The sequence below is a fragment of the Gossypium raimondii genome, chromosome 11, assembly GCF_025698545.1.
Source record: "Gossypium raimondii isolate GPD5lz chromosome 11, ASM2569854v1, whole genome shotgun sequence".
In the NCBI taxonomy this organism is placed as follows: Eukaryota; Viridiplantae; Streptophyta; class Magnoliopsida; order Malvales; family Malvaceae; genus Gossypium; species Gossypium raimondii.
In genome coordinates this window covers 34,659,671-34,682,284 of record NC_068575.1, presented here as the reverse complement: position 1 = coordinate 34,682,284, position 22,614 = coordinate 34,659,671, and the positions used below count along the sequence as shown (strand labels likewise).

The following is a 22,614-nucleotide window of genomic DNA, read 5'->3' as shown; positions in this document are numbered from 1 at the left end:
ATAAAATGGACTCTATCACCACTCATCAGATACACGGATCTCCAACACACCACACATAGACCCGTAAAGTTAAACATATCCCATAAGCGAAGCATATAGCTAACCCTCTCCAACACACCACACATACATATCCCAGTGAATGAAGATTAGTTGACATTCCCTTATCTCTCCAAAACTATCCCCGGGCCTCAACGCCCCATATATCACAACATATATAAGTGAGTACTCATAATCCTTTGGCATGCCAACTATATCCAATGGTCTAATTAAGTCACAAGGCCAAAATATCCATAATGTCATAAAATATCACTTATCGATCATCTATACACATTCACTACATAATCATATCATTAGCACATGATACACACTGTCACATGGCATGAGCGGCACACCATTATATTTACAGTCGCAACAGTCATCACAACATGTTCATATTTTATCGCATCATAATTCTCTTTATCATAATTCACAAACATATTCATCACATATTTAGCATTCGTAAAAGAACACTTACACTCAGAATTTAGAGAATGGGTTTAGGCTACCTCTAAATTCCCAAATACACAACGAATCGCTTACGAGCAGCTATTCCAAAACACTCACCGAAATATTCACTTTTGCCAAAAAATCAAAAGCTTAAAAAAGCTTCCCTTTGCCCTTATCTCTACTCGTTGAAGGTACTATCGACTCCGACACTTCAACAAGACAAACCACACATATATTTAGTCAATAACTCACCTCAAACAGCCACACACAAGCTTAAACTACACTTTATTCTAACCAAAACCTTTAACACAAAAAAGTTAAAATTCGAATAACTCAGTCTACACTTAATTTTTTTGTATGAAACAAATTTCATTCATCTACCTATTCATCTACGACTAATTCCTAACTTTTAAACTACAAAAAACTACGCGTTTTAAGGTTTCAAATTTTTTTGACAAGTTTTGGCCCTTTTAACGAAAATTCATTAAAACCCAAAAAATCCTTGACGAAAATTCAGAGTTTTGGAAAGCTTCTAATTAGGTTAAAACTAATTGAAAAACACTTTAAAACCAAGTTTTTTTATCTAGAAACTTAGAGTTCACTATTAAAGACCTGATTTTTGGCTTTTAATTAAAACACAAATTTTAATGGCTAAAAATTCAGTCTAAAGAACTAAATAACATTTAAAACTAATAGGAAGATGATTGGTTACCTTCTACGGAAGAAAAATAGAGATTTGACACGAATTCGAGAAAACCCACACTTGAGAAAGATGATGAAATTGGTGAGATTTTTGGGTGTTTTCTTGAAACATTTTGAAGATGAATGGCTTGAGAAATGACAGAAATCAAAATGGAAAAGATTTAGCAACCAAAATCAATAAAGAGGCCTTGAGAGAGAAAATATGACACGAGCAAGAAGAGAGCAAAGCTTTTTCGTGAAACAAGCTGGGAATAGGGATTTTTAGGTTGGTTTTAAAATTTTGGGAAAATTGCTTCATAAAAACTCTCAATTTTGACCCTGTTACAACTTAGTCCTTTTTCCAAAATTAAGGATATTTAAAACTCGTTTCCAAAAATTAACTTAACTTTATTAAAACCATTATCGCAAACATTATCGAGTACCAACCTTACAAAATTCTGAGCTCATATAGGCCAAAATTACTAAAATATCCCTAAAACTCTTAGGCCCTATTTTGGGGTGTGACACTGTGTGAGGAGATGTTCATAGGTCCTATATAATTGCTTGTAGTTCTTCCAGCCAGACACCATTGGCATTATCAAATTTCTTCTTTAAAGTTGCTAGGATTTTCGTATTCATTGCCTCGACTTCATCGCTTGTTTGGGGCATTTTTACAGAGCTTTGAGCAAGTTATATCTACAAGTTTGTGCAGAAGCTCTTAAACTTTCCCTGGAATTGAGTTTCATTGTCTATTATGATCAAACGTGGGATGTCGAGCCTGCAAACAATGGATTTCCAAACAAAGGATTTCATTTGCCTTTCTATTATTGTAGCTAGGGCCTCAACTTCTATCCACTTAGTAAAATAATCCACAGTAACAACTATGAACTTCTTTTGAGCTGTGGCAATTGGAAATGGACCGTAGACATCGATCCCTCATATTGCAAACAGCAAAGGGTCAGACATCATTTGTAGGGGTTCAGCTAGTAATTGTTGTACTGGAGAGTGTTTCTTACAAGAATCACAAGTATGAACCATATTGTAAGCATCTTTCTTTACGATTGACCAATAATACCCCTACTTGAGAACCTTTTGTGCTAACATTCTTCCCTCCAACTGATCACCACATATTCCCTCAGATATCTCCCTCATGACGTACTCAGCTTCAATAGGAGTGAGGCATCTCAAAAGTGGTTAGGAGTAACCCTTTTAATAAGGTACACCTTCTAACATGATATATCTAAATGTGATAGATCAAATTGTTTTAACTGAATGAAAGTTAAGTAACTTGTAGGTACAATGATACATTAAGTGTAAATAACGACATCATACCTTGTGGCTTTATGTTGCACTTTGGCTAACCCTTTTTTGTTCAGTTGTTGATTTTTCCCTTATAAAGCTTGTATTAAAGGGGTCATCCATGTTTGTTCTTGATTTAGGTTAAGCACTTCTTGACTGTCATAGCTTGGAGTGGCTCTATTTCCTAACAGAATCTTCCCTCTTTGCTCAATAGTTGTAGAGGAAGCTAACTTTGATAAAGTGTCAGCTTTGGTGTTCTTTGTCCTGAATAACTATCAAACTTCTGCTTTATCAAATTGAATGAGCAGTTGAGCAACTATGGCATGGAACTTCTTTAAACTAGGCTCTTTTACCTCATACTCTCTGTTCATTTTCTTCGCTACTAACTAAGAATCGGTGTATATTATCAATTCCCTTGCCCTCAGCTATCGAGCTAGTCGCAATCCAAAAATTTGTGCTTCGTAATTTGCAACATTGTTAAACACTTGAAAGCCAAAGGAGAGCCTATATTGTCATTCATTCTCATTAGGGTCTATAAGGATAATACCGGCTACTGATTCCATCTTCACTGTTGAGCCATCTACATATACTGACCAACATTTTGGCTTCACAATTGGGCTAGTTTGTCCCTCTAATGAGCTAACTTAACTAATACATCTTGTATAACTAACAAAAAAATTAGAACTAAATATATATCTGAAATGAAATATCATAAGCCAAAGTGAATACTCATCAAATAAAATTTCAATAACCAATGTGACATACTATCATATCATCTATGTGAGTAGTAGTGTTTTGAAATAAAGAGTTACCTGTAGGGTCTGGCAATCTACCAAAAGAACGTTCCACCATGAAGTCAGCTAAGATTTGAGCTTTGATTGTTTTTTCAGGGCATACTCTATTCCAAATTCTGCTAGCTCGATTCCCCACTTGGTCATTCGTCACGAAGTGTCTACTCTAGAAAATATGTTCTTGATGGGTTGGTTTGTCATGACTGTCACAATGAGGGCTTGAAAATATGGACGTAACTTGTAAGCTACCACTACTAAAGCAAAAATGAGCTTCTTCATCTTCGAATATCTTTGTTCGCCATTTTGCAATACTTTACTAACGTAGTATACAGAAAATTGGAGAACCTCTTCTATCTTGATCAAGACTGTTGCAACTGTTTCTAGAGAAATTTTCATTAAGGTGAGTCATCTTGGTTTTCTGATTTTCTGATGGTTGGAATTTTCTCCACGCCCATCGTACCAAATTGTTAAGTGTTTTTGTATGTCTTTCCCTCAATGAGGCTAATTTCACTATTTATATGATACAGTTCCTAGATGTGATGTTCTAGGTAAGCTCTTGTGCATGCCAACACGTATCATATCCTAAGATTAACACGTGTTCTTTAGGTGAGGGTTCACTTGCATAATGATGCGATCCTACCATGTCACAACCTTAGTTTGGCGGATTTAAGTTTAAGGCGTATAGTTGTAAAGTTATCTGTTTGGAGTAGTGTAATCTGCCACTTTACAGTCTTCTGGCGAATTAGAATGTGGCATATAATATCGTAGTAGAGGTAAATAAAGTTTTTAGGTTATTCTTATTCTATTATATAATAAAGGGGTATGTCAAATAAAGTATAAGTCGAGTAAGTTACTGCTATATGCATAGCACGCCCAGTTTGCCTGAGTGTTGTGTTAGTTAGGTGTTGTAATGTGATCTAGTTAGGATCAACTGGATTGACTGGTCAAAAATCAATTATACATGATTTCCATTTATGTTTATCTCAGAACCAGTAGTCCATTAAGAAAGACAAATTTTGGATTCGAGCAACACTTGTTATGCTCAAATAAGGGAAGTTGGTTATATATATAGGTGAGAAGAAATTGTCAGGAAGTTTTTTCTTCCTCCAATATTAGTCTCTGCTTCTTTTTCTTAAATCTAAATGTTATCTTTTCCTCATTAAGCTAGAAGCTATGGTTATTGATTTACTCAGTGGTTGTTCTACCTCCTAGTAAGTATTATAGCTTTGCATGTTAAGTTTTTGAAGGAGTAAAAATGTTGTGAATTGTAGGGACAGTGAGTTATGAATAAAAGGTCTTGCATGGAGGTTATCTATAATTGAGATGTTAGCAATTTTTATGAAAATAGGTTTTAATAGTGATTTGTGTTCTTTAAGCAGTTGTTGTTGCTAGGTCGAAAGCGATGTTTGAGTTAGGAGTTTGAGCTATAGTCTAGGTGGGTATTAGGTGAGTCTCTATTCTGAGTCCTGCATGTTAATTGTTCATGTAAAGACTTGTATATAATAATAACACCTCAGATAATAGGTAAGTGGTTGAAGCATGGAAAAGATGTTGTATGTGGGTGTGATGATATTATGTATGAACTATTGTATGAATAGAAATTGATTGGCAAGTATGCATGTAAAGTCTAATATAGGAATATACGAATCGATTAACTATGCGTGAACAAATCTAGGTAAGTAAATTCTGGGTAAAACGTCCTTATGATGCCTCTGGTAGGGCAGCTATATTGCTAACCAGACTGGTACATCATGATGCGAAAATAAGTGTAAGACCACGTGGTTGAGACCCATAGCAATGTATGATATGAAAATACTCATGGTGTAACCTCTAATAAGATGAAGGCTAGATTGGCAGATCACGACATAAGAATGTGTAAGTCCATGTGGCTGAGACCCATGGCAATATATAACTCCATAAATATTCATAGTGATGTCTTTGGTAATATGTAAATCGGACTAGCAGATCACGACATGAAAATATGTATAAGTCCATAGGGGAGAAACTTATGGCACTTTCTGTGAAAGCCCGTCGGGACAGTAAACACATGATTCTGTATGATTTCCTGTGTTGTGTGATCTGCTAAGCCTTTGTGACGTATTCTGTATGACTTTTATGGCAAGTTCTATATCATCCTATGAGCGTATTCAGTTAAGTTATTCACCCCTATGTTAATACTTGGGTAACTTCTAATATTTCTTCGATAATTAGTTCAATGATGAGTATTTGACGAGTTTGAAAATAGATTGGGTTAGTCAATTTGGTAATAAAGTTAGATAAGTCGTATGAGATATATTCTGAATGAGAAATCGCGTTTGTACTTCTAAAGAAAATTTGCCATAATAGTATGTCAGGTTCGAATATGAGTGTATTCAAATTACGAAAGGTATAAGTGTCTGTTAGTATTAATTTGGACTACGCTATGAAAGACTGAAATATGAATTATATGATATTTGTCACATTTGAGCAGTATCATATCTTATCTGGGGATAGTTGGAATCTAAGTTTTTTGGTAAATCTAGCATTCTTATCCTGTGAAATATAGATGTTTGGATTTCTTCTGAATGACCTAAAGTTTTCATCATTAGTGAGTGTATATATTTTGCGTTGAACCATGGTATGATCTAGTTGATCTAATTTAGCAAACTCGATATGGGAATCTGCCAATGGTAAGACCAATAAGTAGTTGTCTAAAGAGAAAAGAAAAGATAGTATCATCCGGTAAGATCTGAAGTCAGACATTTAGTTAGATGAAAGATGACATGTTAAGAAAGTATGAGATGTACAAGCATGTGTTTATCTGAAGATGTGCAGGTATCCGCCAAAGACAGAAATGGGTAATCTAAATAATCAGAATGAAGATTTTAGAATGAAAGGTTTAAAGGTAATTTGTATTTCAAACTCACTAAGTTCGTGTAACTTATAAATGTTATGTTTATGTTTCAAGTATTATTAGAAGAATGAGTTCACCAAGAGGGACTACGCCCAAGAATGCGCCAAGGAAGTGACGATACGTGTTATTATGCATACAGTGGACATCTTTGGATAAAGGCATATTGTAGGATTATGCCTTGAGAGTCTATCCTTAGCAAGTTGTTGGTGTTTAAATAAGTTGTAACCAAACTGATGTATTATTTTATTTTATTTTTAAATGCCTTTATTTATTTCTTTCCTTGATATTGAGCTTTTAAATAAATTGATAAGAAAAATATTTTAAATAAGAAGTAATTGTCAACTATTTTTAATATTTGCTAAGTTACGTATAGTAACACTCGAGATCCAGACCCGATGATTCGGGTCAGGTTTAAGGCGTTACACACCACGTGTGAACTCATGTAAAGATACAAACTCACCACGTGCAAACCCACCTTATGCGAGCCCTTGTAAGGATGCAAACTATGCAGGCTACATGTTTGTTCCAATCGAGTAACCGAGTAGCAAGTTGATGATGATGAATACCATAAGAATTCAATTACGTTTATGAGAATCCAAGCATCAAAAGGAAAATTTTAAAGTTATTTAATTTGTTGTATTCCAAAATATACTCAAAGAATAAGATAAAAATTTATGATAGTAAATAAAACAACTAAAACAATAAGAAGAATAAAAAAATTAAAATTTATTAACAAATATTACTCAAGATTTGTTGGTTTGTGAAAGTGATAAAATTTAACAATGAAATACGTTAGTTTTAACTATTATAAAATTATATAATTAATTGAGAATTATCGTAAAATTTATTAATAATCATAACAACTCTATAAACAAAAAAATTAGTTTGGCATTAATAATCAACCCTAATATAAATATAGAGTAAATTAGTTTGGCATTAATAATCAACCCTAATATAAATATAAATATAGCATTATTTTTATTTTGGTCCCTTTTTACTAAAGTGAGGGACCTTTTTATAATTAGTCCATAAAAAAATTTTTTATCTGCAACATGAAGATTTCAATGGTGGCATCATCAACATTTGAAGCCTCCTTAAGAAGAGAGAATCCAACGATGCCAACGACAACTAATCATGACCATAACCCCATCTTTTTTGATGAGTCCACCTATCAACACAACACTATCGACCAGCCTACTGCCACCGACTACTACTACTTAGTTTATTTCCTCATAAAATTAATGAAAACCTTATAAACAATCAAAAAGAATTCTATTTTTAACTTATTTTTAAAATGGTTATTTTTCTACTAACCATCTTCCGGGGAACCATTGGTGGAATAAATACCAAAACCTTTGGTGGAGTCGCAATACTTGATATTGCAGATGCGGAATTGAGATTTGTTGAGCTCAGTTGATCTACAATGATAGTCTAGTGAGAAATGCTTAGATTTAGAATATGTTCTTCAAGTTGACATGCTATGATAAGTCAATTTTTCTTTTAAAGAGTGGTAGTAGATCACGGTAAGGTAGCTGATGATGTTACGTTCTTCAGTGGGTTCATTAGAAAGAGTGGGATCATGGTCATGGTTCCTCGATGTCGTTGTTGAATTCCTTCTTCTTAAAGAGAATTCAAATGTTGATGATTCCACCATTAAAATCTTCATGTTGCAAATAAACCAAAAAAATAATATTTTGGACTAACTATAACGAGGTCCCTAACTTTAGTCAAAAGTCAAAAGTATGTCACATCAGTAATCCATTTACTGGATAAATGGAAATTTTTAATAGTAGTGACCAATTTGAGCAATCATCTTAATTAGAGTAACTAAATTGACCAAAAAAATTTAGAGTGATCAAAATAAGAATAACACATTTTAGGGTGACATGTGGTGTAGTTTACCCTATAAATATATATAGTTAAATTTTAAAAATATTTTTAAAAATAAATAAATATGTGTTATATTATTTTGACTAAATATTTGGATAAAATTTTAAAAATTAAAATAATAACCTTATATAATAATAATAATTTATTCTTAGTGGCCAAATTTTTAATATTTTATTCTAATAATAATGAAATATTGCAGTAAATAATGTAAGTAATAATTATTAAAGATAATTACAAATAAAAATTATTAAAAATAAAATAATAATTAAATTAATTGTATTATATTAAAACATTTATTTGTATAAATTATTGAAATGTGGACTATTTGCATATCTATACATTTTATTGTTTTGATTGTTTTGATTTTTACAATCCATAGGAATGAATTGATTATATTATGAACTAATTAAATAATTTTTGTTATGGATATATTATTAAGTAGATGCCTATTAAGATTAAGATAAGTTTTGATGTAATTTAAATTCTAATAGTGATTAGAAGTAGATATCTACTTCATTTATACTTATGCCTATAAATAGATACTTTGGAGAAGCTTTGTAATTCATGTTACGTTCCTTGAAGAGAGTTACATGAACGACTTTAAACCTTAAAGTAAAGAAGTACACGAGAAACTTTTGGGAAATACACGAAACCCTACAATAACAGTTTTGAATCAACTCCTAATAGTAGACGTGCAAATGATTAGCAACATAGGGAGCTTCATTGCAGTGGGATGGTCTCTAATAGGCCTGAGTTTTTCCTATTTGGCAAAAGTGCTTTTGTAACAACCCATTTTCAGTGGTGTCAAAAACAGTGGTTTCTGGACCACAACTCCAACATGTTAGTCTGTAAATATTAATTATTTAATATTTATGAGGTCATTAGTGTTGTCTTGATCAATAAAATACGCTCTCTTTTTCTCTCTCTCATTTTCTTTGTTCTTTACTCTCTGTCTATTTATTTTATAACGCGTTATCAGCACGATTCTCTTTTAATTATCTTAATTGTGGATTAAATCAGCGGCAACTTTGTGAACCATTAAGCCTGATCCATAATACCAAAATTCAACCTTCGACCACTAAAATTACTCTTATTTTTCTGTTTCATTGGCTCCTTTGCTTCTTCATTTATTGTTGCTGGTTGCTATTCAAATTGAGCGCTTACTTCCCTGATCCTCCATTACTTGTTGCCTTTTGCCTGCTGTTGTTTGCAACTCTTTGCAGGAAGTTTTTATCTATTTAGTGTTTTATATCTAGATGAATTTTCAATTAAATTAAATTAATTTGAGATTATTTTAATTAACTTGTTTTACTTCTTATTAAAGTTGTTAAAAGAGTATTACTCCGATTGGAAGGTTTGAGTATACACTAAAAGGCTTAACACCAAGATGGACACTACAGTCCGTTGCTTTGGATGGTGAAAATAAAATTTGATCTCAGCATGAATTTTGGATTTATAGAGCACAATTTAAATTGGTAAAGGAGCTTCAATTTTTTTCGAGGTATGATTATTATTATTTGTTTTAAGTCTGATCAAATTATTAAGTTATATTATTAAATATCAAGTCGATCAAATTATTAAGTTATATTATTAAATATCAATAGGTTCATAAGGTTTACTAATAAAACTTTATAATATATTATTTTAAATGATTTTTAAATATATTAATCGTCGACACAAAATATAAGTTTTGTGATATTTGTCCCTTTAAAGAGAATTTTTCTTTTTTTTTTTTTTTGTCATTGATGAATGATTGGATTATACCTTTTAGATTGAATTATAAAGTACAAATAATTTATTAGAACATCATAAGATTCTATAAGTTATATGTAGTATGAAAGTATAGTTATTTTAGTATTTGTAATAGTGCTCATGATGATAGCCAAGGTGACGACGATGGTGTTAAATATCTTCAGGTATATTTTACTATGATTTATTTATTATATCATATTTATTATAATTGGAGACTAATCATGACAAACATGAATAGATAGATTTTGATTTGAAATCCACACATGTTTTGTGATGGTGATTATGAAATAAAGCATCAATGGAGGCGTTTAGAATTCTGTCCTACTAGATTTGTTGCATTCGTCGGAGTGAATGCAAATATAAAGAAAATAAAATATATAATCATGGACCATTAAAAGTGAGAACATAGTAATAAATAAGAAAATAATGAGTTCTCAAGATAACTTTTCAAAAGGTAAAGATAACTTATGTTATCAATGTGATATGAAAGTTTATTGGCCATATATGTAGCGTATGCCCAAATATTTTATTTTGTTAATATTCTTTAAGGAAGGATATGATAATGTAGTAATAAATTCTATCATTATAGATAGAAAATATTTATTTTATTTGGTACTGAAACAAACAAATATTATTTCAATATTTGATAGTACAAAATTAGTTGAAAGCTCTAGAAAAGCTAATATATCAATATCTAAAAGCACAAAATTTGTGATGGTTAATGCATTAGTTTTAAAAGATATTTATAATGGATCTCATATTGAGATTGTAAATGAAGAAAAGATTATATTTCATATGAATCAAAAGAGGATTGAGTTATTGATTTATATTTATTACTCTTGTTATTTATTGAATGGATCGTGACTATCTTTGTGATCTTCTTTTGTCATCCCCATTAAGGGGTTGAAAGAGAAATATTTGATTGTGAAAGATCTACTTATGAGCAATAGAATATAGTATATCTATCTAAAGCTCATTATGGTTAGATGCACCTGAAATTGCAAGTTTTATTTTTAAACTGTGAGTATAATTCTATAGTATTCAGAATAAGTTCTCAATTAAAATTATGTGGAAAAATGTTACTGATGAGAACTTGCAAGAGGGAAAACTTATGAATGAAAAGTCATTGGTTATGTACCTGTTGTACACCTGGAAAATATTGATTTAGACTTCACAAATGATTTAGACATTTCTAATAGTAAATATCACAATAATACTTATATGTGGATACAAAGTAAAAGAAATCATAGTAAAATTATCAATTTGTTACAATTTAGTACAATTGAAACACATATTAAAGTAAACCGAAGTTTATTGATACAAATGCATTTACTACTTAGTGTGGCCAGTTAGACCATCTTGGATCATATATGATTCAAAAATTAATTGAGAATTCATATGGACATTCATTAAAGAACCAGAAGATTCTTTAATTTAAAGAATTTTCATTTATTACTTGTTCTCAATAAAAATTGATTATTAGAAACTCACTAGTTAAAGTTGAGATTTAATGTCTTGCATTTCTGAAATGAATATGGGCCCATTCATCTACCGTGTGGATGGTTTTGATATTATATGATTTTGGTAGATGCATCTACAAAATAATCGCGTATGTGTTATCAACTTGCAACCTATCGTTTGCAAGATTACTTGTTTAAATAATTAATTTCAGATCATGCAATTAAGACAATTCATCTTGCTAATACTGATGAGTTTATATCTCAGTCTTTTAGTGATTGAGTTTGAAAAACTTTTGTAAAAGTTTGTTATTTATACGCATAATGGTTTAGAGAAATTATTAATTGAACGCATTTGATTAATATTTAAATCATTACTTATGAGAACTAAACTTCCTATTTCAACATGGGATTATTTTTATTTGCGTGTTGTATGCATCAAGCCAATAAGTTATAAATACTCCCTATTACAATCGGTTTTTGGTAAAGAGCTAAATATTTCCCATCTTTGAACTCTTGTATGTGCATATATATTCCAATTACTCCACCACAAAGCACAAAGATGAGTGAATCCTCAAAGAAAGCTGGGAATATATATTAATTACAAGTCTTTTTGTATTATTAGATGTTTTAACTGTATTGGAGATTCAATTATAACATGAATTGTGATTGTGATTACCATTTTGATTCGATAGGTTTCCCGACATTAGGGGGAGAGTAATTTGAACCAAAAGTTCAACAAGGATAACTCATTACAAGTTAACTATCAGATGTATTTACAAACTTAATGAGAATAACCAAGTTTTATATACCATCTAATATTTTAATTTGAATCAAAGTCCCAGTAGGACAATTAGTTAGAAAAAATAATAGATTGATCAGTTCCAAAGATGAAAATTATTCTAGATGGTCATATAATGGATGCGGGTGCTCCAGAAGAGACCCAAGACATAACTAATAAGTAAAACTCCAAAAGAGATTCAGGTACCTGAAACTGAAGATTAAAATAGTGAAAATAAGATATCTCGATAAGTTATGTCAATTCGAGAAAATCTCGAACCGATAATAAAAATGGTCGATTATAGTTTTGTATGCAATATTATTATTGAAATAATGAAATAAAAGGAGGATCTTGAATAAATCTATTGAGAAATATAGATATGGAATAGAATGGTCAAAATAGAAAGACGCAACTCAAATACAATTAAATTTGTCGAGTTTTTGGACCAGTAGTCCAAATATCTAAAGGTATAAAGCCAGTAAGTGTACAAATGAAGTAGTTTTGCAAAAGTGGAATAAAAATATGAAGTTTTTCGCTAAGCCCTGGCATTGATTATGAAAAGATATAATGTTATTTTTTGGTGGATACAATAACCTTTAGATATATTATTAAATTGGCAGTTCATAAAAGATTTAACTTGCGTGTAATGGTTGTTGCTACAACCTTTTATGAATCACTATATAGTGTAAAGTTTATATTAAAATCCTTGAAGGATTTAGAATGCCAGAAGCATATTAAAATTATCGAGAAGTTGTTCATCTATATGAATTGAAATAATTTGAACATATGTGGTAAATTTGACTTTGTGAATAGTAGTTGAAGGAGGATTATAAAATGATCCAAAATACCTATTTGTGTTTTTATAAAAGAATCATGATTAAAGTTTGCTATGATTATTGTTGAAACTCCTGAAGAGATCAAAATATATTTCCCCCAAATTTCGTCTCACTCACAACTTTCAAAAGAATGGTGATATAAATGTTTAGCAAATACATTCAAATAGTCATTTGAAAAACTAGTATTCAAGATTGAATACGTAAAATACGAGAAAGTATGTGATGTTTTTCATGATGAGGAGTAAATACGTGTTGTACTCTTTTTCCCTTAACCGAGGTTTTGTCCCATTGGGTTTTCCTGGTAAGGTTTTTAATGAGCCAGCGTATAATGTGTATTATAGATATGTGTACTCATTTTCCTTCACTATAATTTTTTTTCTACATGATTTTTATCTTAGTAAGGTTTTAACGTGGCACATTATCTACCAATGGATATCCAAGGGGGAGTATTATGAATATCTTATTAAGTGGATGTTCATCAAGATCAAGATAAGTTTTGATGTTCTCTAAATTCTAATAATGATTAGAAGCAGATCTCTACTTCATTTATACTTCTTATGCCTATAAATAGAGACTTTGGAGAAGTTTTGTAAATATCCCGATTAATCAATAAAATATGTTGTCTCTTTTACTCTCCCATTTTTTGTTCTTTACTCTCTTTTATTTATTTTATTACAATTATGTTATTTTGAGTTTAAAATAAATAAAAATCAAATTGAAGTTGAAACTAATTAGGCTTTTGGTAATTAATAATAATTAAGAAAAATCATAAAAATCAAAACATAAGTAAAATAATATATATTTAGAATTAGTAATTTATAGTTGGAAAAAAATATAAGGATTAAAATCAAACAAAACATGATGAAATAACAATTTTTTAACCGGCTCTCCAATTCCACTTTTCTAGTTCTCTGAAATTTAAAACTAAATTATTAAAAATAATTCAGATAAAAATTAAATTTAAAATGTAAATATTTTTAACAGTACCTAATCACTAATTAAAATGATCTTTCATCTCTTCTTTCAAAACGCTATGATAAAAAAAAAAAAACATCAACAATTGTACAAGTATTTTTAAATATCAAATAATAAAAGTATCAAATAATAATAATAATGAAAATTAAACTTTGAATGCGACATTGTTGGAAGGAGCAGCCACGAACTTCGAATATGGACCGTAAAGCAGACATAAAGAGTATAAAAAAAATTAAAATCAAACTTTTTTTAATGAGAACAAACCTTATCAAATAATACTTGAATGAAAATGTTTTGCTAGTGCATTTATTTATAGTGTTAAATCTTAATTCTAATCAATATATAAATGTAATTTGTAACATTAGTTAAGTGTAATTAATTTAAAATAACAGGTGTAATTTAATATTGTTCCAAAGTGTAATTAATTGATAATAATTGAAACATTAATAGTGAAAACATTATTAATAAATAAATATAAGTATTTATATTTATATTAGTGCTTAATGGTTCAAAAAAAATCAATCAAACCCCTTCTTAAACAATTCACGTAATTAAATTCTCAAACGTTAAAAATACATCAACTAAGCTTTTTGACTAATGGGTTTCATCATTGACTGTTACATGTTGACATGTCCATTACCAATTGCTAAGTCAGTTATTGTGATGTTGAAATGCTAATCTACGTCAGCAATGGTTGCTATGGCATTGTCACATAAACAAAACAATAAAAATCTAAAGAAACATTTAAAATATTAAAAATTCAAGTCCAAAATGAATCTAAACCTTTAAACATCAAAGTTTATTTGATCTGGTTGTGGGTTTGAATCCCTTGATCAGTGTTATAGATTTTATTAGCTTGTATGAAAAATCTAGCTCATTCTAGTTTGTAACCACACAATTCCAAGAAAAAAAACAACCACCATTTATTGTGTTTTATATAATTTTACAATGTTTTACAACTTTTTATAATAATTTTTAATTTTTAAATTTAAAAGTTATGTTAAAAAGAATTTAGACCAATAAATCTCTAGATTTAAAAAGTGATATATATCATTTTAGGAGGTAATAAAAGAATAAAAAATATTTAAAAAATAAATTATGTAATTAAAAGTGTTTGGTATAATGGTAAGGCACATTGTACTCTCAATAAGAGAATGCAATTTCAAATCTTAGAGACAATATTGTTGATAGGGGTAACTATGAATCCCTGACATGGACCGTAAAATAAACATAGTAAACGCCAAAAAAAAATGGAACATGTAGCAACATAACCAGTGAAGTTCAAATAGTTCACTACTAATGTACCAAATTTATATAAATATTTATATAGATATAAACAAGTGAAACTACATGGCAAGTCTTTCTATTATAGAAATCGAATCAAATTAATCTTAATACTATTAAAAAAATTCATGTAATTTTTTAAACAATAAATGTTAACTCTATTACAATTTAATTTTTTTTAAAAAAATAATATATGGGTTTTGCTACAATGTCCAACATGGAGGGAGTACAAAGGAGGTATTGGTGATTGCTATGGAGGCCGATTTACCCAGTCAAGACAGAGAGCTGAAGATTATGGAGAATGAAGGTGAAGAGAGTGCTAAGGTTGGGACTTAGAAGGTATGTTGACAGAATATAGGCTTGGTCTTCTTCCAAAGTAGATAATTTCTTCATTGTTCCTAGAAGTATTTATAAGTGAAGGTACCATGCAAGATTATGTTAATGTGTTGGACTAGCCATTTAGCCATCATTACGGAGCGTGTGGGGGGATGTCTTTGATGGGATGAGGATGTCTGCGACAAGACAGATCCTATCATTCATTCTGACTTGATGGGATAAAACAGGTGAGCCCACGTGATGTTTGGTGACTAACAACTTCATGTTATCAATGAAGATTCGACCATCCGTTACCTGGGTGGTCATCTCGAAAGGGTAAGCTTACAAGCGACCTCTCAGCTCGCTGGTGGCAAGCTTACTGGTCAAGTACCTTTTTAACTTGCCACATGTCCTAACGTGAGTGGGAGTATAACAATGAACTAAATTAATGTATTTAATAAAAAAAGCTAATTTAATTTAGATACTATAAACAACAGGTATACAAATATGATATAAGGATTGTTTACCTGCTTTGTTAACTGGAAAATGCTTTTATGAATGGATACTTGTTGCTATATAATATGTGCTTTCCTTATTGCTATTATACTTAAGGTAAGTACTAGAATGAAAATGATATATTATGGGCTGGCTAATGAATTGATTCCTTTTGAAATAACTGAGGGAATCAAAAGATAAGCTCTTTAATTGTTGCACTTATATATTTTAGAGAGTTTAAATCCACAAACCAATTGGATTATAACTTTATATAGATTAAAATATAAATTTATTATGTATTAATCTATAATTAATTTTAGAACTAAAGTGAAATTTTAGTGTATATTAATTTATAATTTTTTTATTTATAAAAGGATTGAATTAAAACGTTTTCATTTTGAGGGTCAAATTACAATTTCACTATATAGTAATTTATAGGAGGACTAAAATGGAAAAACTCATTTTGGCACATCTGATCCTATAAGTTTATTTTTAAGTCTGGATCTGGTTGAATAGTAAGTTAAATTAATTATAAAGGTTGTTTTCCAAAAATAAGACGTTGGAGACACCTGCGATATGGCTTCTTTATTTTCCAATTGTTATTAGGATATTAATTTTATTTAACTGTTTTGTTCTTTTAGTGCTAAAAGAATTCAACGCTGGATACACATAAAACTTGAAAAAGATTAAAAGAAGAAGAAGAAGAAGAGATTTCCCAGATCCAATTGATGTAAACTAAATAAAGAAAACCTCATCCATTCGATTCCTGAAACAGTTAAATAATGTATAAACGATTCTATCAAAGCGGAAGGCCCTCTAAGTAACCGTTATTGATAACAACCTTAACTTATAATATTACCAACGATTCCACTTTCGTCTTATAAAATTAATTTCTTGATAGAGTGATAAATTGAAGAGGAAGAATTGAAAAATGAAAAGAATAAAGAATAATAATATATTCGAAAATGAATAATTTTGAACTACCATACATTTTTCTTTTATTTTCTCTCCATAATTGATTTTTATGCAAGTGATTATCCATCCTATTTTCTTTCCTCTTAATTTTTTCCTACTAAACACATTTAAAATTTATTTTTTTCCACTTTTTTCATTCAATCCTCTCATTTTAGACCTGTTCATGGGTTGAGCTACCTGTCTCGATCTGGAGGTTCACTTGAAATTCGGGCAAAAATATCAAGCCTAAAAAATAGGTTTGGGTAAAAAAAATTAGCCCGTTTAAAATATGGGTCAGGATTGGGCTTGAACATTCAAAGCCTGAGCCTTACCTGTTTTAAGTTTATAATACTTTATATTATGTTATTTTTATATATTATGTAATTTAAAACATATACTAAATATATAATACTACTCTAATGTAAACATTAAAAAAAATGGTAAGATGACTATATAAAAATTTTCAATAAATAAAAAATGTATAAAATTATTAAATATTAAATATAAAATTATTAAATATTAAAATAAAACAATATATTTTTAAAAAAATTAAAAAAATTATATGGGCGAGCCTAAAATAGGCTTGAGTTAATCTTTTGTAAATATGAACGGATTTAGACAAAATTTTAAGCTCAAATTTCGAGTCGGACCAAGCTTGAACAAATATAAAATATATTAATATCATATTTAGACGCAACCCAGTCACGAACACCTCTATCTCATTTTTTCATTTTTTTGACCCAACCAAACACACCTTAAATGAATTTGAAACTCTTCCAAGTTCAGTTAACATACTTTTCAAACTGAATTAGAAAAATCAGAATATGCTGCAGTAACTTTTTGTACTTTTGAAAATTCAGTATTTTAAAAGTTAGAAGTTAAACATTCTTACTTTTTTTTTTAAATTTAAAATTTTAATTCAATAAGTATTCACATTTATATTTTCTTTTGTTAAAATTTATCAATTTAGTATAATTAATATTTATCACAGTATATACACATTATAGGAAAGCAGTCTAATCAGTATCTTAAGTCGGTAAAATTTGGCAAAACGTATTAATGGTATTAATGATTAGACGAAAATTTTAAATTAGGAAAAGTAGTACTTCTAAATTTAACTTTTCTATTTGGGCTGGCTGAAATTTGTATGTAGATTTCAAAACCCATGTTTGAAGGAGGTTTATAAACTTGATTGGTGCTATGAAATAGTGGGCTTTCAAGGCTCAATTTGCTTAATATGATTTTGGGTTCATAGGTTAACAGAAGTTCATCTTCACCAAAGGATTAATCCGGGGTTTAACTTGGGAATGCTTCTTATATTGGAAATAAATCTAAACAATTGCAAGTTGGATTCTCTTAAATAAATGCATAATCTAATAATTTCATCATTTCCTATTCAATCTTTCTCCAAATCTATCTGATAATGGCTTCAATTCCTAATCATGGTCTGCTTAAACCTACCGATCAGTAATAAGGTGACTACCAAAGCGGCACCCTCCATCATCTCATCATGTCTCTGCAACTAAAATCCCTGTTCTTCATCTTACAACTTTTAGCTTTACTGATTTCAATCTCATCATCAGACCCAAACCCACAATTCCCATGCCAGCCTCCCCACTTTAACTCTTACCCCTTCTGCAACACTTCCCTGTCTATCACAGACAGAGCTCAATCTCTCATTTCTCTGCTCACCCTTGAAGAAAAGATCCATCAACTCTCCAACAATGCTTCAGGGATCCCAAGACTTGGAATTCCTCCTTACGAATGGTGGTCAGAGTCACTTCATGGGGTTGCCAGTAATGGCCCTGGAGTTAACTTTAATGGTTATGTTAAAGCAGCAACCAGTTTCCCCCAGGTTCTTGTCACTGCTGCTTCTTTCAATAGAACCCTTTGGTTCAAGATTGGGTTGGCCATAGGTATTGAGGCTAAAGCCATGTATAATGTTGGACAAGCTGGTTTGACTTTTTGGGCACCAAATATTAATATTTTTAGGGATCCCAGATGGGGAAGAGGGCAGGAGACTCCTGGCGAGGATCCCATGGTTGTTTCAGCTTATGCTATCCAATTTGTAAAGGGCTTCCAGGGTGGGTCCTGGAGGGGTAGTGGAGAACTCATAGATAGGTTTGAGAGAAAGAGGGCACTTGGAGGATATAATGATGATGAGAGTGGTGATAGACTTATGAATTCTGCTTGTTGCAAGCATTTCATTGCTTATGACTTGGAGAAGTGGAAGAATTTCAGCCGATACTCCTTCAATGCCGTGGTAAAGTCTTCCTTTTTACATATTGTCCTTGTGGTGTTTTCATGTTTCTGACCACATTTCACATTTGAATCGTCTTTTTCTTCAGTGTGTAACTCTGTATTAGGCCATTTCAGTTCATTTTTTTATCTGTGTAAATAAGTTTCTTATTCATGCATATTTAGTGCTGATAAGAAATTTTGCAGTCCGACTGTTTGTCAATTTAAATCAAATTTGGCATTTTTTAAATTAATTTATATATTTATTTATGGTTCTAAACCAATAGTTTGGTGTGACTTGTGGTAAGCCTCCTTTTGAAGTCAATTAGGCAGTCTGCTAACAAATACATGCTTTATCTGTATTGAAGGTCACAAAGCAAGATATGGAGGATACATATGAACCACCATTTCGTAGTTGTATCCAACAAGGAAAGGCAAGTTGCTTGATGTGTTCCTACAATGCAGTTAATGGGGTGCCAGCTTGTGCGCAAGGAGATCTTTTACAAAAAGCTCGAAATGAATGGGGTTTCAAAGGGTAAAAAAACTTAGGAGTTGCTTATACATTGATGGATGCAAATTTTGAAATTCAACTTTGATTGGTTTTTCTGTGGCATAAATCAGATACATCACCTCAGATTGTGATGCTGTGGCAACAGTTCAAGAATACCAGAATTACACAAGAAAAGCCGATGATGCTGTTGCTCTAGTTCTTAAAGCAGGTTTTTTTAATCATATCTTTTACATCTAAATTGATTAAGGACTTCTCACTAGATCTGCCATTCAAATGTTCATTTTTAAAGATTAAGATTAAGATGGTTGTCTGTAGGAATGGATATTAACTGTGGATCATATCTCGTTCGACATACTCGGACTACAATTGAGGAAGGGAAGTTGCAAGACAAAGACATCGATAGAGCTCTTCTGAACCTTTTCTCGGTCCAACTCCGTCTTGGGCTGTTTGATGGAGACCCCAGAAAGGGGCAGTTTGGAGAGTTGGGACCTCAAAACATTTGTACCATAGAGCACAAGATGCTGGCACTTGAAGCAGCAAGGCAGGGAATTGTTCTTCTGAAGAATGAGGAGAAGTTCCTGCCTCTGAATAGAAATGTTGTTTCTTCCATAGCTATCATTGGTCCAATGGCTAACAACATAAGTAATATGGGTGGTGACTACACTGGTATGGTTCTTGCAATAATGTGGTTGGGGGTTTATAAATTATATCAGCTTGCATAGTCTTCTTCTACACGAAGCATCCTAATATGGCAAGTTACCCAAGACAGCTTTGGGCCTTACCATGTTTGTCTTGTAATATCTGTATTGAGTCATATTGAATGTGAACCACCCAGATGCTGACTGAAGTTTTGCTAACCTCAATCTGTCACTGGGTTTCTTCATTTTGTAGAAATTGCCTGATATTGAATTTGTATAATATGCTTGTTTGCTATTCTTCATATGACAGGTTTTCCATGTGACCCAAAGAGCTTTTATGAGGGACTGCTAGGCTACGTAGAGAAGGCATCTTATGCATCTGGTTGCTCAGATGTGCCTTGTGATTCTGATGCTGTGTTTAATGATGCAATTCTTACTGCAAAGAAAGCTGATTTTGTGGTTGTAGTTGCTGGGCTGGATTTGTCCCAAGAAACTGAAGATCATGACCGAGCTAGTCTCCTCTTGCCTGGTAAACAGATGACCTTAGTGTCTTCTGTTGCTGCAGCAAGTAAAAGACCGATAATTCTTGTTCTTACTGGTGGAGGACCCCTTGATGTATCGTTCGCTGAAGGAGACCAGAATATTGCAAGTATTCTCTGGGTTGGATACCCTGGGGAAGCTGGTGGAAAGGCACTTGCAGAGGTCATCTTTGGTGATTTTAATCCAGGTTGGTAGCCACAAAACTATCATGTATTAGCAGGCATCTAAACACTGCATGAAATTTGAAGTTCATTACTTATGGCTTTTGGTAGCGCAAATCGAGCATCTAGATATACTAGTTGCCAAGTGAGCTATGTCTTCATGAAAGAACTAATAACCAAAGCCATTTCAAATGCTACAAAAAGGTTAATTAATCTAATTGTGACACCAACTGGCTTTTTTTTTCTCTGTAGCATTCAACACTTGATCTCTATGCTTGCTTAGTTTCTATGATTGAACATGATGTTTGGACATTTGAATACAGGTGGAAGACTTCCAATGACTTGGTATCCTGAATCATTTACAAAGATTGCAATGAATGATATGAACATGCGTGCCAACCCTTTTCGAGGTTATCCTGGGAGAACTTACCGGTTTTATACCGGAAATAGAGTGTATGGCTTTGGACAAGGCTTAAGCTATACCAAATTCACCTACAAACTCTTGTCTGCTCCAAGAACATTAAGTTTATCGGGGTCTTTTACAGGCACTTTGACTGAGAAGATACTGCACCAGGGAGAACTTGATTATATACATGTCGATGAGCTGACATCATGTGATTCATTGAGCTTCTATGTGCATATTTCTGTAGCAAATGTCGGAGATAGGGACGGAAGCCATGTTGTCATGTTGTTCTCTAGAGCACCAAAAATTTTCGAGGGAACTCCAGAGAAGCAATTAATCGCATTTGATCGTGTACATACTAGTTCATACGGATCAACAGAAACAAGCATTATAGTAATTCCTTGTGACCACCTTAGCATTGTGGACAAACATGGAAAAAGGATATTGCCCCTTGGTGAACATCTTCTAACACTGGGAGATTTGGAGCACTCAGTGTCAATTGTAACTTAGTAAAGCTGTCAAGAAACCGAGCATGATGATTTTTTTTTTTTTTTAATAACAATCTGCAAATTGGTTAAGACAAGATGATGTTTTGAATTGCAATTATATCACAATTTCTTGGGCTTTACAGGAATAAATTACAGAGACAGAGTTCGACTAAAGTTTTGGCAGATGGAGGTGCATGATGCTGAACAATACGAAGATCAAGAAGTAGGTAAGGTAAATCAATCCACTTCGTCGAGTTGATTAAAAAAAGAAAAGCAGGGCGATTGGCGTGACAAGCATGACTGAAATGCATGGTAGGTGACATTATAAAAAGTAATAGATGCTTGTTTTGCTAATGCTGTGTGATTCACTTCATCATCATCCCATGTAAAGTTTTAGAAGCATTTTGGGTAGCTGGTTCTCACGTTTGAACATTCTTTTCATCTGCTCATGCAATAAAACAATAGATTGTGCACGCAGTTTATTATCTTATGCTTCCGCTCATTTCATTTTATTTTGCTATATTAGTATCTTCTTCCTTAGTTAGATATTTTGATAAAAGCTTTTTCATAATTTGTTTACAGCCAAATTTCACACATGTACAAGAAAGTGATCTCACAGGAGAATTGGAATTAGACAAAAAGAAGCTTTGCATTCACCAATTAACATTTCTCAACACTACAAAATGCTGACGAGATGTATTTTTTTATGCATTATTCATTACTCAATTAAAATATCAATAACATTA

General features: G+C 31.6%; 1 protein-coding gene across 1 annotated transcript; it reads left to right on the top strand.

Moving 5' to 3' along the window:
• The first annotated feature begins 18,226 nt into the window (after nucleotides 1-18,226).
• LOC105804107 (probable beta-D-xylosidase 6) lies at nucleotides 18,227-22,358 on the top strand. Its single transcript, XM_012636603.2, has 6 exons — nucleotides 18,227-19,152; nucleotides 19,496-19,662; nucleotides 19,749-19,846; nucleotides 19,954-20,304; nucleotides 20,587-21,003; nucleotides 21,301-22,358. Exons 1-6 carry the CDS (start codon nucleotides 18,400-18,402, stop codon nucleotides 21,888-21,890), a joined length of 2,376 nt encoding a protein of 791 aa, XP_012492057.1. The 5' UTR covers nucleotides 18,227-18,399; the 3' UTR covers nucleotides 21,891-22,358.
• The last annotated feature ends 256 nt before the right edge of the window (nucleotides 22,359-22,614 follow it).

Excerpts from the sequence above, each read along its gene's own strand:
- LOC105804107 (XM_012636603.2), top strand. The coding sequence starts at position 18,400 with ATGTCTCTGCAACTAAAATCCCTGTTCTTCATCTTACAACTTTTAGCT. Across the intron at positions 19,847-19,953 it reads TGCTCTAGTTCTTAAAGCAG|GAATGGATATTAACTGTGGA; the intron begins GTTTTTTTAATC and ends GGTTGTCTGTAG. Across the intron at positions 21,004-21,300 it reads CTTTGGTGATTTTAATCCAG|GTGGAAGACTTCCAATGACT; the intron begins GTTGGTAGCCAC and ends ATTTGAATACAG.